The 17,505-nt window shown below is 46.3% G+C and overlaps 1 protein-coding gene and 1 non-coding gene across 3 annotated transcripts in view; both read right to left on the reverse strand.

Annotated features, from left to right (window-relative positions):
- Positions 1–9,439: 9,439 nt before the first annotated feature.
- Positions 9,440–9,544, reverse strand: LOC114707724. Its single transcript, XR_003736697.1, has one exon. It is a non-coding gene; the product is annotated as a U6 spliceosomal RNA (small nuclear RNA).
- Positions 9,545–10,844: 1,300 nt separating this feature from the next.
- Positions 10,845–17,505, reverse strand: part of Scp2 (sterol carrier protein 2) — an 89,331-nt gene continuing 82,670 nt past the window's right edge. The window contains exons 15-16 of one of the 2 annotated variants that reach the window (XM_028888562.2): positions 14,476–14,555; positions 10,845–11,866 (exon numbers count right to left, since the gene is read on the reverse strand). In XM_028888562.2, the coding sequence (XP_028744395.1) occupies positions 11,771–11,866; positions 14,476–14,555 (176 nt within the window). In that variant the 3' untranslated portion in view covers positions 10,845–11,770. Of the gene's footprint in view, positions 11,867–12,042; positions 12,093–14,475; positions 14,556–17,505 lie in introns of those variants that run through there. The other variant, XM_037202786.1, reaches the window with a different exon arrangement.

The raw sequence follows: 17,505 nt of genomic DNA on the forward strand, positions 1-17,505 counted from the left end.
CTCAAATTCCAGTCCTCTCTGAGCTCAAACTTGAAAGTTGGTATGATTCACAGGATTGGACAGGGCCCAACAGAGATGCGTCTCGTGTTTTCTGGACAGGGCCTAGATTCAAGCGGAGCTGAAAGAACTGGAGTCTATTGGCCTGATTACCCATGACCCAAAATCTTCTAGAACAAGGAGAGTCAGCACATACTGAGTGCTAACGAAGTGCCAAGCACTGTCCTTAAAACTCCTGCTCTCCCAGGCCTGTGGGGAAGGGACCCTAGGCTATTCCGGGAAGGGCCAGAAACTTGGAACACTAGACACTCACTTCCCTACTATCAGAAGTAGCTCTGCCAAGCAGTGCCCACACGTGTTTTGTGTCTGTGGGTGCTGAAGGTACAAGCCACATTACAGAGGCCCGGTCTGGAGGAATCACGAGCGTCTCGGGTAGAAAATGGAGACGATCCCGCTGCAGAAGCAAGTCCTCTGGCTTTCAGAAGGCCTGAGGCACTGCAGAGGCTAACAGGGTTGCTTCAGCTCCTTCACACTGCTTCTCGGCGTCAGCATCTGTTTGGTCTGAGATCACTACAGTGCATGATGTCAAGTACACGGTTTGGATGGAGACCCCAAGGAAAAGAAATGGCTATACATCAAACTGTCTACGTTACAGAGAAATCCAGGACGCTGCACAGCACTGGACTCGTGGTAAGTACTCCATAAATAATAGCTGTTTTTTTACAAGACTGTTACCCCGTCCTGACTAAACTCCAAGAGATGTCCAATAGAAATTCAAAGGCCAGTGTCATGGAGCATGCACAACCCCAGGACTTAGGGGCTGGGCAGGAAGACAGCAAGCTTGAGACAGCTGGGCTACACGGTGAAGTTCTGTCTCAAAAAGTGGTGGGGCGGAGGGTTGGAGAGATGCCTCAGTGGGTAAAGCCCTTGCCACACAAGCCCGATGACCTGAGTTCGAATCCCCAGAAGCCATGGGAAAGCCAGACACTGTGGCGCATGTGTCTGTAATTCCTGTGCACTCCAACCAGATGGGAAGTGGGGACAGGAGAATCCCCAAAAGCTGTCTCAACAAGGTACAAGGTGAGGACTGACCCTGGAGGTTGTCCTGGTCCCCCACATTCACACTTCAGCCCCCCGTCATGCTTGTATTAACACACTAGTAACACAAATATACACAAAGATTTTAAAGACAAGTGTCGAGAAATAAACTCCTGTAGGGCCAGCCCAAGTGCCTTCTAATTAGAAACGGAAGGAAGTGACATCCGAGAGGGAGAAAGACAAGGCACGTGAGACACAGAGCGAGGACTGAAGGACAGGAAAGCGCTAGAGGAGATTGATGGTGAAAAGCAGAGTCAAGCTATTTATTAGACTTTATCAACCAGAGAAGAAAAGAATTCCCTCTCCCTTGAGCTCAGGACTCAAGGCCGTTCCTTATCCAGTAGCAGAATCCTGAACACTGAGCAACAGAAGGGGCTGAATCAACTCAGTGCTGTTTGGGGCTATGGCGTTGGTCTGAAAGATTTTTATTGTTGTTGTTGTATTCATTAGTGCTGGGGATTAAATGTAGGGCATTGTGCACACTGGGCAAATGATCTACTGCTAAGCCCTACCCTCAGCCCTCTTTTTAATTTTTGTGACATTTTGATACAGGGTGTCATCAAGTTGCCCATCTTGAACTAGTGATCTGCTTGCCTATGACTTCTCAAGTAAGCGAGCCTAAAGGCCTGGCAACCATCACACCTGACGGAAGGCTCTGGACAGAGGCCAAGACTTGGGCCGGGGGAGACGGCTCAGTTGGTCAAGTGCTCACATGAAGACCTGAGTTCAATTTCAAGCACCCACCCAAAAAACGTTGAGTACAGTGGCATGCACCTACAGACTCAGAAACTGGAGTGGGGGCGGAGTAGAGACAGGATCCCTGGGGTCTTCAGGCAGCTAGTCTAGCTTGATTGGTGAATAAAGATAGAAAGACTAGAGACACAGATCAGTTGGTAAAGTGTTTGTGTGCAAGCCTGAGGACCTAAAGTTTGGATCCCCAGTACCCATGTGAAAAGCCAGTCATGGCAGCACATGTCTGTAAGGCACCCCAATATTGTGGGGCTAAAGACAGGCCAATCCCAGGAGCTCACTGGCCAGCCAGTCTTGCCAAATCAGTCATCTTGAGGGACCCTGTATCAAAAACCAAAGTGGAGAGCAATTGAGAAAGACACCTGGATTATACTTCTGGCCTCCGAGGACATGTGCACACATGTGCACATGAGCACACACAAAGACAAAACTCAGCAAGGAAGCAGAGAATGATGGGAAAACCACAGGCCAAGTCCTGTACAAAGAGGTCTGGACTCCTATTACATTTCACACAAGCTATTATTGGATTTGTGTATTTTTAATGTCCCTCACTGGGTTGAGCCCTCCAGGGCAAGAACCTTAAGTCATGTTGGGCGAAGTCCCAGGTAGAATGTCACATACCACCCCTCAACATACACACACCAGAATGCCTGCCCCTTACCCTCCACAACTTGAAAATACATGACACAAAGGGCTTTGCAGGTGTAATAAAACCTGTGGACATTTTCTTTGGGGAGAGGGTTACTGATGGGGATGGAACTCAGGGCCTCAAACATTACCCAAATCTCCAGCGCAAGGTTGTGGATTTTCTTAATTTTGTTATGTAAACTTATCTCTCCATGCTGAGACATTTTGCAGACTTGAGACAGGAGAAATGGAACAAAGGGGGCCTTCAAAAGGATGTGGCATGTGAGGCTTCCAGTAGCTTTAAAGATGAAGGAGCTGTGCGTCAGGGAAGGAGACAGCTCCAGAAGATGCAACACCCCCAGCCATCCACGAGGGCCTTCAGGCCTGTAGCAGCACGGAGCTGAGCTCTGCTGAAATCCTCACCCATCACACCAGCAGATTCTCTGGTGGTCTCCTCAGAGCAGCTCAGGGCCGCAGTAACTCAGCTTCTAAGACCCGAGCAAAGCAGCCCGGACAACCAACCAGACATCCTGAACCATGTGGTATTATCCACTCCTTACTTCAGGAAACCCACGCCCAGGGAGGAAATGAAACTTGCCCAGAGCGTCCTGCTAATGAGGGCTGGAGGTAGAATTCGGTCTTGGGTCTTCAGGTTCCAGACCAGTAAGAATCTTGTGCAGCAGCCATTCAGTGGTCAGAGAGCCTAGTACATACAGGAACGGTGCGGCCACACACTTCAGGCTGCTTTCACACGGAAAACTTGAAAGCTTTAGAAGGTTCAATTTCTTCCAAAAGTATGAGCAAGTACAAAAATTAAGGGAGAGGAACGAGTCTTTCTGGCACATAGAAGTATTCTAAAAGAAGTCCTCAAAAACAGTCGCCAGTGAAAGGGCGTGTTCTCCATCACACAATCCTTTAGCCGTCCCTAAGGTCTGGCTCACAGTGGATGTCCTCAGGGGTGACACACCTGTGGTTGGTGCCTCTAGTCCACACACTACCAGTTTTCACTGCCAAGAAGTTCAACTGATTTTTTTTCTTTTTAAAAAAATTTATTCATTTTACTAATTTATGAGTTTCTGACCTGCTGTATGTGTGTAGCGTGTATATAGCTGGTGTCCAGGGTGTCTGATCCCCTGCCACTGGAGTTACAAATGGTTGTGAGCCATCATGTGGGTGCTGGGAACTGAACTGGGGTCCTCTGGAAGAGTCACAAATCGCTGAGCCAACTCTCCAGGCCTCAACTGTTTCAACCAGAGATTTCCCAACCTGTATTTCTTCCCTTCACTCGTAATAGCTAAGCAAGCTTCCACCCTCCTTGGTCTTTCCTTTGCTCACATTTGTGAGCTGGTATCACACCCTGCCCTTGGGAATCATCTCACCAAACCTAAGGCTTCTTAGAGCTGCCTAAGCCAGCCATTCATTACAGTATCTCTATGTCCGTTTATTTCCATCCCAATGAAGTATCTTGAACAGGCCTGTGTCTTTCATACTACAGAAGGTGTCATATTCTAAAAAGTGAATTATAAAGTAACTTGGAGAAAAAAGGTTAACATTGGGTAGTTGATTAGTACTTACTTGTCTGCCTTTAACTTATGTAACCCTGTTTTCTTTCAAGATTAAATTTTAATTATTTGTTTTCTTTCAAGATTAAATTTTAATTATTTGTGTTTTTTTTGGGGGGGGGCATGTGCACATGAGTGCTGGTACTCAAGAAAGCTGGAGACACTGGATCTCCCTGGGCTGGAATTATAGACAATTGAGATCCGCTTGATGGTGTGGAACTCAGTTCCTCTATAAGAGCAGCCCACTGTTGTGGGAATTTGGTCCTTTTAGCCAATGGTATTGGAGTGACTAGTCCTCTGGGCGTAGTCTTCTCTGTGTACATGACCCAATAAGCACTGAGGAAGATCCCACTCTTCTCTTGGACGTGGAAGGTTTCCTGACGCCACAGCTCAGTGACCAGGTCCGGAGCTTTCCCCATCCTTCCCTGGTGGACGAAGAGGCAGTGACGCCGCTTCATTCTGTATTTGTGAATGTGTTATTTCCATTTCATCCTTTAATAAGGGGTGATCCCAGGCTTCTGTGGATTCTCGCTTTAGCCCACAACCTTAACCACTGAACCATCCCTTCAGTCCATTTTTTTTTTTATTTTAATTTTTTTGCAGTGGTGTGATCAAACCCAGGGCCTTGCACGCACTAGGAAAGCATTCTACCACCAGGCTACATCCCCAGTCCCTTTGCCTGCAATTTAAATAAACAGCACAGTATAATTAACTGCCTCTACTTAATTGTCCCTAACGAATGTTATGGCCATAAATGCAGCAACTGTAGGTCAAACATTTGCCATGTCTACAAACTGCTGAAAACAGTAACATGAATATCAGCAGTAAAGACTTAGGAGAACTGACTTATATGACCTCCACTTTGGGCATTAAGTTTTGGATTTTCTTTCTTTCTTTCTTTTTAAATAGTTCTTCAAGAAGTCTGGCTAAAGTCCCATACCAGATAAAACATCCAGCCAGATGGAATCAGACTCCACACTTTTCCAGGGCCAGAAATCTAGCCCAATATTCTCTGCTCTACCAAGAATTAAAGAGCTGTTTGTTGCAGTGGTCTCCAGACACATCTAAGATTGGACCATTCCAGAAGATTTTGTAACTCTCTATTGAGAAAAATTCTAAAATTTGGCCAGACTTGGCTGTGGTTCCTATAGCCCATAAATCTTTCAGGCCCCTCTTCGGCTGTTTAGTACAAATCCCTGATTCTTACCAGTGTGGGTCCAACCCATGGAGCACATGGAGGCACAGCCTGGCTGATTTCTTCTCTGGTCAACAATATCTGTGGATGTTGTTGTGTTCAGAGAGCAGCTGTATAGGTCAACTAGAACTGCAACATTTGGCAAAATCTAAGTCTCTGAATGTCATACCAAATAATTCTATATCTGTTCATTTAGTTACTGTTTAGTTATAGAGGCATTACATTTTAATGGTTCTTAGTCAGGCTTGGTGATGCACGCCTTTAATCCCAGCACTTGGGAAGCAGAGGCAGGTGGATCTCTGTGAGTTTAAAGCTAGCCTGGTCTACATAGAGAGTTCCAGAACAGCCAGGACTAGATAGAGAGACCCTACCTTAAAAAAAAAAAAATGGTTCTAAAGGAAAATGTAAGAATACATACGGTCGGCCGGGTGGTGGTGGCGCACGCCTTTAATCCCAGCACTCGGGAGGCAGAGCCAGGTGGATCTCTGTGAGTTCGAGGCCAGCCTGGGCTACCAAGTGAGTCCCAGGAGAGGCGCAAAGCTACACAGAGAAACCCTGTCTCGGGGAAAAAAAAAAAAAAAAGAATACATACGGTCAATAAAAGCAAACTGCTCTCAATCCTAAACCAAACTGGTTATCTGAACTCAGAGAATTCTCAGAATATCCCAAACCAGTAATTTCTTCATATAAAGAAACCTTTCTCAAATAACCTTAGAACAATCTACTGAGTGCTAACATGCACTTGACAGTTTACAGCTACAACTACTAGCCTCACACACCTAGGGCAGATACAATCACTTCAAGATTTATTATCTGTATGTGTGTGTCACGTGTGTATAGGTAGCCAAGGAGGCTACATGGGTGTTGGGTTCCAAACGTGGGTCCTCTGGTAGAGCAGCAAGTGCTTTTAACTCCAACTTAAAAAAAGTTTGTGTGTGTGTGTGTGTGTGTGTGTGTGTGTGTGTTTGTATGTTGCCTACATGTATGTCTATGAACCACGTGTGCCTGGTGCCTGCAGAGGTCAGAAGAGGGTGTTGGATCCCCTAGAACCAGAGTTAAGGATGGCTCTGAGCCACTGTGTGGGTGTTGGGAACTGAATCCAGGTCCTTTCCAAGAGCAACAAGAACTCTTAATGGCCGAGCCAGCTCTCCAGCCCCTCAACTTTTTCTAAAAACGATGTATTACTGTTTTTACTTGTGCATATGTGTCTGTGTGAGTGAATGCCACGTGTGTGCACGTACCCTAAGCGGTCAAAAGAGTGTCAGATCTTCTGGAGCTGGAGCAGTCTGCCAGACACAGGTGCTGGGGACTGAGCTCGGATCCTCTGTAAGAACAGCAGGCGTGCCGCACGCCTTTAGTTCCAGCACTTGGGAGGCAGAGGCAGGCCGATCTTCGTGAGTTCGAGGCCAGCCTGGGCTACAGAGTGAGATCCAGGAAAGGCACAAAGCTACATAGAGAAACCCTGTCTCAAAAAACAAAAAGAAAGAAAGAAAGAAAGAAAGAAAGAGAGAGAGAGAGAGAGAGAGAGAGAGAAAGAAAAAGAAAGAAAGAAAGAAAGAGAGAGAGAAAGAAAGAAAGAAAGAAAGAAAGAAAGAAAGAAAGAAAGAAAGAAAGAAAGAAAGAAAGAAAGACAGACCAGCAGGCGCTCTTAACCATTCTACCCCTCTCCCTTCTCACAGAAGGTCAAACTGGATCTTCACTTACTATTAGCTCAAGGTCATAAAGCTCTTAACTGCTACAGTGAGAACCAAACCACACATCTGACAGACCCCTAAGTTTCCCACAATACCAGGCTCCTCTAAATGTCTCATTGCCTCAGAAGAGAACACCATTAGCTACAGCTTTATGTTCCTGTTTTATTCCCTTAAGGTGACACACACACAGAGAAAACCAGAACACTTACGGAACTACCTTTTACGGAGTATTTCACATTCTAAAGAGAGCTCTTAAGTTGGATGTGGTGGTGCATACCTGTTCGTAATCCCAGCCCCTGGGCTGTGGAGGCAGGAAGATCAGGAGTTCAAGGTCATCCTCAGCTCCATAGTGAGTTAGGGCTAGCCTGGGCTACAGGAGATTGTCTCAAACAAACAAAAACTTTAATTATTACTATCTAATCTTCATCACTTCAAGAAATGGTTATTGGGGCTGGAGAGGTGGCCCAATGGTTAGGAACTTGAACTGCTCTTGCAGAGGACCTGGGTTCAGTTCCCAGCACCCACATCCAGTGGCTCACAACTGCTTGTAACTCCGGTTTAAAGTTTTTTGTTTTGTTTTGCTTTTTAAATTGGCCTTAAAAACATATTACTATTGGCTTACCTCTAATGGATACTATACTGACACTAGAGATGAGATGAGTTTCTAGAACATTCAAGATATTTACAGTCTAAGGGACATGGTCTCTTTGTAAAGAAAGAACTGAAAGCCAGTATACCTTGAATGCCTTATGCCAACTTGGCTTACAGGAGGCAGAGACCGCCTGGTCAGGTAGCAGTGTCTCAGCCAGAGGCCTCTCTGCCCCCAGCCTCCGCCTACCCAGACTTTCCATTGTTCCTCTGCTTATCTGATGCAGATGGTAGGAATCTGTGTGAAGTCATCTGGAGCAAACATAATGATTAATGCATCGACAGCCCTGGGGCCTCCACTTTTACCCCCCCCAAAGCGCTAATAAACTGATCTTTTCTTACTACTTAATTCAGGATTCTGTTTTTGGTTGAAAGACTTAGGAGAGATTCCAAATGTTGTCAAAGATCAGGACAAGCCAGGCTAAGGAAGAGTTCCTAATGTCTGCTTTCATCATTAGGGTAGCAGATGGTCCATTTCAACAGACTGTAATTCTGTGACTACGCTTCCACCCTCAGACATGCCCTTCTGTGGAAACTGTTGGTAAGTTAGCTTCCTTCCTTCCTTCCTCCTTCCCTCTCTTCCTTCCTTTTCTTTCTCTCCTTTCCTTCTTTTTTCCATTCGTTCAATCAGTGACAGTTAAGACTGGGGAAGGGGTCATCATACTAGATGCACAAGAAGCAGATTTTGCCCCTAACGAGCTCTCTGGTGGGAGACAGGAACACATTACCATGAGGGAGTGATTAGTTCCCTTTTGTGACTCATGGGGACAACTTCCTGAAAGGATGAAATCTGAGTTTTCAAAGTGTGTATGGGGACAGGGGCTGAGTGACCAGGGGTGACACAGAAAAGGGGCGACAGAGAGAATAGCGTGAGCAACCCCCCCTGGGTTGGACTCCAGTATATCAGATAACGTGCCTGCACAGTGCGGACTCTTGGGAACCAAGCGCACTGCTTCCCAAGAGAACTCTCATCTTATGTCACTGAATTTTACAAACCAATTCCAGTCTGCCTTCATCCCTACTATGCCATTGAACCAATTTTATTTTGGTCACCAATGATCGCCATGTTGCCAAATCCTGTCAGACATCAAACTACTGGACCTCACTGACCCTTCCCAATTTTGGCTGTGCTCTCTTCTGGAATTTTCCATCTACCTCTCTGACTTCTGTCTACTTGACCTCTGGTTTACCCAAGACTAACCCAAACCCTAATCCACAACTCCAAACAATACCACCCATTCCTGCGACTTTAAACTCAACCCTTTTGTGCACAGGATCCGAATGTGTCTCTGAGTAATTCAGCTGACCTCATCTTGTCTGCTCTACACCTCCCCGAATATTTCTACCTGGTATTTCTTGGGCACCCCAGACTTAAGTTCCAAAGATAAGTGTTTCAAACACTCCTGCTTCAGGTTTCGCTGTGGTCCAGCTAGGGTCCGCCCTGGGAGTAGCTAGTCACAGGCAGTTAGTCTCACCTCGGTATCTAGTTGCCAGGTTGTGCCAGTTAGCTCTAGCTCTACCTACTTCTCTGCATCTGTCTCCATGACTGACAGACGCCTTGGTGGAGAGCACCATCCCCTTGCATTTAGACAGCCACTTTGCTCAGAAGGTTGTCACACAGCTGTGAGGGTGGAAGCAGAAGCCATGGATGGCAGTATCCTGCCTTCAGTCCCTGTTCTGGAGAGCACCATCTGGTCACAGACACCCCAGCTCCATCTTCTCCTGGTCCATGCGGAGTTTTGAAGTTAGGTGTGACACATGACTTTCTTGTTTTCTATTCTAATAAGAATAAATTTATTCAGTGTCCTAGTAAAAATTTTGATCACAAGTATCCAACAATTTAAAAGTACCAAACAGATCTGTAGGTTTAAAAAATGAAACACTTCACAAATTTGTACATTATCCTTGTACAGGGGGCCAGGCTAATCATCTCTAGATCATTCCAATTTAGTATTTGTGCTGCCAAAGAGAACGCACGACTTTCTTTGAACAAAGGCACGTGACCAAAAGCTTTAAGCACACTACCTCTCCCTCTTCCTATGCTGTGATGGGAAGGTGGCCAGCAGCAGAGTGACAGGCATGAAGCCCTGTCTCAGCTCACTGCAGTCCGCTCACGCTGACCCCTTGCAAGTCTTAGAGCAAGCCACCTTTAACTCAGCATTCTCCACTTACTCCGAGCCTTCTCAACCTTCCGCTCTCAGCTTAACAATGTCGTCTTCATAGCTGTCTCTAACGACATCACAAAGACTGTCCCTGCAGCCCCAGCACGTCCCCCTGACGGCTTGCTGCCCAGCACGTCCGTCGGTCTGTGATGATCCCTCCTCTCTGTGATTGCCTCCCTGACTGCCCTGAAAACAGGAGGGGGAGGGGCGCCCCAGCATCTCTGGAGCTTGCACTGCGCCGTTTGGATGTCGAGCCTTCTGTTCCCACAGGATCGGCCGAGAGCCCATTTCTAGAACCTCTCGTCATCAGAGGGCAGAAGGAGCGGCGAACGCAAACTACCGAGAAATCAGGCATTGCACTTTCTTCTTGGTCTTTCTTCTCAGAGTGCAGAGGCCACTCTGATTAGGAAGATGGTCTATTCCTTGAATCCATCTACGGGACTTGAGGTCAACCTGTCGTGGTTTCATTTACCCTCAGGTACTATCACCAAATGCCTTGTTGGTCACAGAACACAGAAAGCTAATGGTCTCAGGGACCTGAGCAAGTCCTGACCACACTAGCGAGGACCACGAATATTCAGGACGAATCGAGCAACCTGACTTTTTTTTTTTAACCTCTGACCTCCTTTGTGAAGGAACAACAAAAGCTGGACCTACAGCTGGGCATAGTGTCACACCTACGATCCCAACACTCAGAGGCAGAGACAGGAGGATTACCACAAGTTCAAGACCAACTGGGGCTATATGGAGAGTTCAGGCAAGCCAAAATTACATAATAAGACTTTGTCTCAAACCTCCTCGCCAAAAAGCAATCAATCAATCCAGGGGACAGCCGAGCTCCCAGTGAGAAGACCAGCCCAGCAGGAGACTTAGATCTGTCTTCTAACAACTCAGGAAACAGCACCCAGGCAAGCAGTTATTTCCCTGCCTAAGAGAGGCAGTCTCCTGGTCAAGTGTCCTTCCCACACGCACCACCTCCCCAATCAAGATCTAGCAACTGTGTGAGAGGACTGGTAGATCATGTCCATGTCACACCTGAGTTCTAAGGCCCCAGGGTTTTCTTTGCTCCACAGACTAGAGAGTCCCGGGCAAAAAGAACATACACAATAAAAACGGATAGGAAGAGCTATTTTAATTTTCTTTTTAAATCTTCCAAAAGCATTATTTTTATCCAAACCTAAGTTATAACAAAGAGCATTAGAATCAGAAAAACTAGGCAGATAGATGCAGACAATCAAATGTATAAAAAAAGAGAACTGTGAGACTCAGTTTATGGACTTATTAATAGGAAGTTAGAATTGAAGCCTGTGCCTCTGGAAGAAACTTTATTCTATTGTGTTTAGCAATGGCATCCAATGGCTCTAGTACCCCGATTTTTTAAAAGATGCCCATTAAAAAAAAATATTTTAAAAACAGCTCTGTTCAGCTGTAAATTCCCTCCTAAGCTCTGACCATAATTCTTGTATTTTATTTGGGAAGAAAAGAACTGTTTCTGATGGCATGAAATGCACATTTTCAAAGTTTTTTCTTTTTTCTTTTTTTAAAACTTAGTACAGAATTTTATTTTAAGAACTATTAGAGAGAACTTGATGCAGGTAATTAAGTGCGAGACACCAACTCCTGGTAACTATGGAAGTCTGTTTCTTCTCCAGTCTCCCTAAGAGGAACTCTCACACCAAGTGTTCCGCACAATGATCCTTAAATACACTTCTAAGCAAAACAAGAGCTTTGTTTACAGTCTTTAGATTACCGTTCTGAATTTTATTCTGAAACGCCAATTTACCCCAAACCATCATTGACATAGTAGCTTTGTTGTGCATAGTTGTACTCAAGTCCTCAAAGCAGCAGCAGCAGCAGCAGTCTGGGAGGCCCCCTATTCACCCCCAGCTCCGGAAAACCTCGATTGGCCACACCCACTTAGCAACAAATCTACCTCAAGCTATCCAGGAAGTGTCAGTCTAAGCCCTGACAATGAGCCGTGGACATCTACATATCTACACATCTCATCGTGTGTTCTGGGGTTGCTGAGGGAGCTCTTCACAGCTTGGCTTTGCCGGGCTGAAGCTGAAGGTTCTGCAGTTTCATCGCCAGACCCATGTTACCAGCAATTTTCAGTTTACCTTGAAAGAAGGCCTGTGAGTGATAAAAAAAAAATACCATTCATTAGTTGGCGGGTTTTGTTCAGCATTTGCTAGTGTTTCTAGACTATTCAGGCCTGAGATCATCTATCAGGTCCTTAACCTTCTGCAAAAGACAAACCTTAGCTTTCTGGGACAGATTCAGAACAAGATCCCTTAAAAGGAAGAATTCCCAACAGCCATGCTTTATGTAAATGAAGGGAATTCCCAAATTCCCTTCTCTTAAAAGTTGGGGCTCTCTACCTCAAATGTAGTATACCTTGTTCAAATGCTAGGCAAAACAGATCCACACTAGATGAATTTGCTTTAAAATATTACTGGGCTTAAAACATGAAATGAAATTTTCAACAGGTTGCTGTGAGAGAAAGCACACTCAAGCCCAGCTGGAAAGTCCCGAGATTCAGTGGATGGTCAACTCCACCTCTGGCTCTGCTCTGCTCAGCTTTCCCCAAAGGACTGGTCCCTGCAGAGGTCAGCCCCTGTTCACGAGGTATTTCTGCTCCTCATGCTCAGTGAGAAGCCTCAGCCACTCTGAAGGGCAGAGCCACAAACTGTTCCATTTAACAAGGCTGGGGATTAGATCACATGACATTTGCTAAATTTACTGTGTAACAAAATCCCAGGGAGACTCAGAAGTAGCAAAATGAGGACTATACATGACTTCTGCTATGACTTTAGTGTTTTAACTCAGTCTTTGAAATAAGGAAGAGCTGGCTGAGAGAGGTTTCTGGGAGTCTCAGACGCAAGCAGCGTTGCTGGGTTTTTCCACACCCTGGTAGGGATCACCAACACTCCCACCCCCAGTAGGGACAAACTAAATATTTCCTTTTTATATGGCACAACTCCTTCTGCCTGATGACTTAACGGTCAGGTGTCTCAGAACACAATATATTTAACATATGTTATTTAAAAGTACAAACCAGCTGTACAGCTGAAATGCACCACCTTCTCCTTTTAAAGCTACAGGAGAAAATAATGGAGAAAGCATGAGCGTCCCCCACGAGAATCCAAGCCTGAGAACCATGTTAATCTGGCCCTAGGTATTCTTTGTGCTTCTCTGTTGGCCGGATCACTGCTTTGTTTCAACTACAGCCAAACACTGGAATTAGAATTTCCACTGCACTGAACGATTCCCAGTCAAATCCTCTACCAAGCATCAGGAAAGGCCATTAGCACATTAACAGAAAGGTCTGCTACTTGAATCTTCAGTTCCTCTGGGTGTTAACAGGTGCTGAAGGAAAGCAAGCTGATACCATGCCCCCTCAAACGCTTGTTCATAGATAAACTGTAGGAGAACAAGGACATCGGATGTGTGAGGGGCGAGCCTCTGCCAGAGCTGTGTGGTGTGCACAGAATGGGCGCAGCAGCTGGGAAGAGGATGACAGCCAGCTCCTGTGCTGGTGGCCTCTGTCCCGTCCAGGTTTCTGGAGCGGACTGTGGGTGGTGATGTCAGCGCCGGGGTGGGTGTTGCAATGAAGCATCACAGATGCACACTGCTCAGTCACGGCATTGCTGAGACATGCTTAGTTGCTAAGAAAACCCATTTAAACAGGAAAAGGAGCGAGAGCCAGGTTCAGTTTTTGTCCGTCATCAGTTACCTGGGAATACCAGAGACAAGATGTGAAGCAGCTAAGACAACAACAAAAAACGAAGTTAGAATAGAGGGAAGGTCTTGGGTTTCTTTTCTGCTAATGGGAGGCTTGCTGTCTCCAGTCCTCTTGACCCTGTTGATAAAGAAGGTTCCTTGACAACTCTGGGACCAGGGGGAACCATATGAGGCACGTGTACATTTTAGATAAATACACCTTTTAATCTAACAACTGTTGAGAGCAACCTAAAACCACCAGGCATTGCACTGATGTAGAACCCCGCGAACACATGATGTGTTTGGTCTTCTGTGGCACTCGAGATCTAACAGGGATGAGACAGACTCAGGACAAGTGCTCAGCTCAGCCAGGAGAGGAACTGTACTCAACAACTCAGTCAGTCCTCGAGGAGCTGATTCGAAAAGGCAAGTCTGTCAGGGAGCAGAGTTTAGGCAAAAAGAGCTTGGGCACCAAGAGGAACATAGAAGGCCCTTTTTACGGTCACTACCACCTCTTGCTTCCTCAATGTGTCCCTTTCTACCGAGCCTTGCTAACTCTGTATGTTAAGCCTTTCCTGAGGTTCCTTCCACATGTGGGCTGACCACAGCCAGGAATGGTACCTTAGACCTTACCATGGATCTTAGCAGCTGTGCTTGGTGTGTGTGTACGTGCATGCATGTGTGCGTGTGCGTGTGCGTGTGTGTGTGTGTATACATACACCAAGAGCAGAGGTCAACACTGGGTGTCTTCACCTTATTTTCTGAGACAGCTCTCATTGTGAGCTCCAAGGATTCATGTGTCTTTGCCTCCCTAGCACTGAGATGGCAGACGTATACGCTATGCCCAGCTTCTTCCCGTGAGTGCTGGTGATCCAAACTCAGGTTCTCATGTTTGTGCGGCACGCACTTCACAGAAATCTGTTTCTTACCACACTAAGTGCAGGGACTACCTCAGGTTCCCCTGGCACTTCTAACACAGAGATGGTATTGTTCACATACATCTGTGACCTCGTACTTACCGACTGAGGATTCATTTTCCCAGTCATCAAAGCCAGCAAATCCGAGTCAGCCATGGTGATGGTGCAGTCAGCCTTCTTATCTACAGCAGACACACACAAGAGAAAAGAAGAAGAGAAGAAAGCATTCAGGACATGACACTTGGAGACCACTCCGTGCACGAGACTCACAGCTGAAGAAGCAAGAGGACCCCGGCACTCAGGGACACTTCTGCCGCAGTCTGGTAAGATGGGGTAACCTTGATGTTCAGTAACAGGAATGAGTTAAGAAAGCACAGTGCGTTCTTATACTGGAACACAAGGCAGCCAGGGTCTGGACGGCAAAGGTCTGGTATTTGTGACAACAGTGACATAGAGGTAGTGACAAAGTAAACCCCAATAACGACCCCATTTTGCTTAAAAATAGTATTCAACGATAGAAATGAAAGAAAAACAACTGTCATCTTAGACACGGATATGTTTCGGTTACTGTGGTTGACAGACTCAGGGTGGCCCTCGTGATCCCTGTCTACTTTTGCATAATCCCCTTGGGCCAGTGTGAGCAGCACCTGTGCCTTGCTTCTGCCACGGGAAGGTGCTGGAACGGAATCCACGGGGTTTACCCTGACAAGCGCCCATCTTGCCAGCAAACTCACACTTGCGCTCCTCCTGGCTCTGATCAGCCAGCTGAGCATGCAAACTTCCCTAGAGAGGGCCACACTTTCCAAGGAGCTGGGGGCAACTGAGGCTGTCATCCTCACAGCCACAGGAAACACATTCTGCCAACAACCTGGCTTAGCCCGGATGCCGAAACCGATCAAGCCTCCAGATGGGGCCCAGCCCCAGCCAATAACTTGACGGCAGTTTTATGTCACCCTGTGCAAGAGAATCAAGTTGGGCTGACATCAGCTCCTTAACCATTGGAAACGTGAGGTGATGAAGAAATGTGTCGCCGGGCGTTGGTGGCGCACGCCTTTAATCCCAGCACTCGGGAGGCAGAGCCAGGCGGATCTCTGTGAGTTCGAGGCCAGCCTGGGCTACCAAGTGAGCTCCAGGAAAGGCGCAAAGCTACACAGAGAAACCCTGTCTCGAAAAAACCAAAAAAAAAAAAAAAAAAAAAAAAGAAATGTGTCCATTCCCCCACTATGTAGCCCAGGCTGGCCCCAAACTGGAATTACAAGTACACGCCACCAAGCCTAGCTAATGTATATATTCTTTTAAGCCATTAAAGTCATGACGATTTGTTTTGCAGTCAGAAAAAATTAACATAATTACATAAATATGGGATTAATCAACATTTCTGGTAAAAGATCAGACACTAAATAGTGTAGGCTTTGAAGGTCACCAGGTCTCTATCACAATTCGCCATTCTATACAGTGCAAAAGCAGCCATAGATAACATGCCAGTGAGTAGCGGGGTCCAGCAAAGGGGGTCCTTTTTTTGTTTTTTTTTATTTATTTATTCATTTTGGGTTTGTGTGTGTTCATATACACGTGCACACACTTATGCCCATGTACGACATAGTGTGTATGCATCAGAAGACAACTTGAGGGAGTAAATTTTCTCCTATTGTGAGTTCCGGACTCAAGTGCCTTTAGCCTCCCCCCAAAAAACTCAAAGCAGTGTCAGAGGGGGGGAAAGACACCTACAACTCACGGATCTACAATCTGTGTCCAGAACACTGAAGGAATTCCTACCACTCAGCGGCGAGCAGGTAGGGGAGGGGCTGGGGAACGGCTTGGGTGCTGCACACGTACAAGGACCTGAGTTCGGATCCCCAGCACCCACAAAAGCTGGGTGCAGCCGGGCAGCAGTGCAAACCTTTAGTCCCAGCACTCAGGAGGTGGAGGCAGGTGCATTTCTGAGTTTGAGGCCAGCCTGGTCTACAGAGAAAGTTCGAGGACAGCCAGGGCAAAGTGACAGATCAGGACCCCACATGTGTGCACTTGAACGTACACATGCAAATGTGCAAGGTCACCCTGGAACTCTCAAGGTAGACCAGGCTGGCCTTGAACTCACAGAGATCTGCCTATCTCTGTCTCCCAAATGCTGGGATTAAAGGTGTATGCCAGCATGGCCCAGCCTAAAGGGTTTTTGTTTTGTTTGGTAGATTTTATTGAGTATAAATTATAGCCTGATAGACATGACTTTAAAAAAACTGCCAGTTCCAAGTACTATAAAAAAATATGAGGCAACTGAATATAAAACAGGCACTATAGCAAAACCCTGATGGTGACGCACTTTATGACCTAACACTCCCACCCCAAAGAAATGTCCCAGGATGTGATAAAATGTCCAGAACAGCTTTCTTAAGACCTAAATTGGGAAGAAGGCAAGGCAGGCACAACCTACAACAAGTAAATGCTGGGGTTTGGGCATGGTCAAGACGAGCAGTCAAGAAGAGCCTTCACTGCCTGCCATCATTTGCCCGCATCCTACACTGCTGAACAGGAGGCCAACGTAAAAACAACTACGGGATGATTCCGTCAACAGCTCCTAAAATAAGTAACACTCGATCTGTGGTGACAGAATCTGCAACAAGGTTCCTTTTTGGGGTGGATGGTATGAGGAGAGGCCTTAGGGAGGCTTCTGGAATGCTGGAATGCAGCAACATTCTGAAGCCTCCTGATCTGGGAGGTGTATTATTCTGCAAATATTCATCAAGAGAGTACTTCAGAGCTATGCCCTTTGCCACAGGCTAGACTTCAATAAAAGTTACCCAAGTGAAACAGAGTAAGAAAACAGGCGGTGGGCTAGACCTGGTCCATAATCTGCCACTTCCTAGACTAGATGGTAGAACTGCGGGAGGAAACATCTACCCTCATTTTATTTCTCCATCTTTTTCTAACCTTTTATACTAACTGTCTGTTACTTAGTGTCTTAAAGAGTATTCATTTGGGTATCATTAAGTATGATAGAAGAAGCCTGGACCACAAAGATTAACATCCCATTGTTGAATTAGCCATGAGGACCATGGGCAGCCAGAGGTTTCCAGCAGAATGGACAAGCTCCCCTTAGCAGCCAGTGTGTTAGGCAATCAGCCAGCGGAACAG

This window comes from Peromyscus leucopus, chromosome 2 (genome assembly GCF_004664715.2).
Source record: "Peromyscus leucopus breed LL Stock chromosome 2, UCI_PerLeu_2.1, whole genome shotgun sequence".
Lineage (NCBI taxonomy): Eukaryota > Metazoa > Chordata > Mammalia > Rodentia > Cricetidae > Peromyscus > Peromyscus leucopus.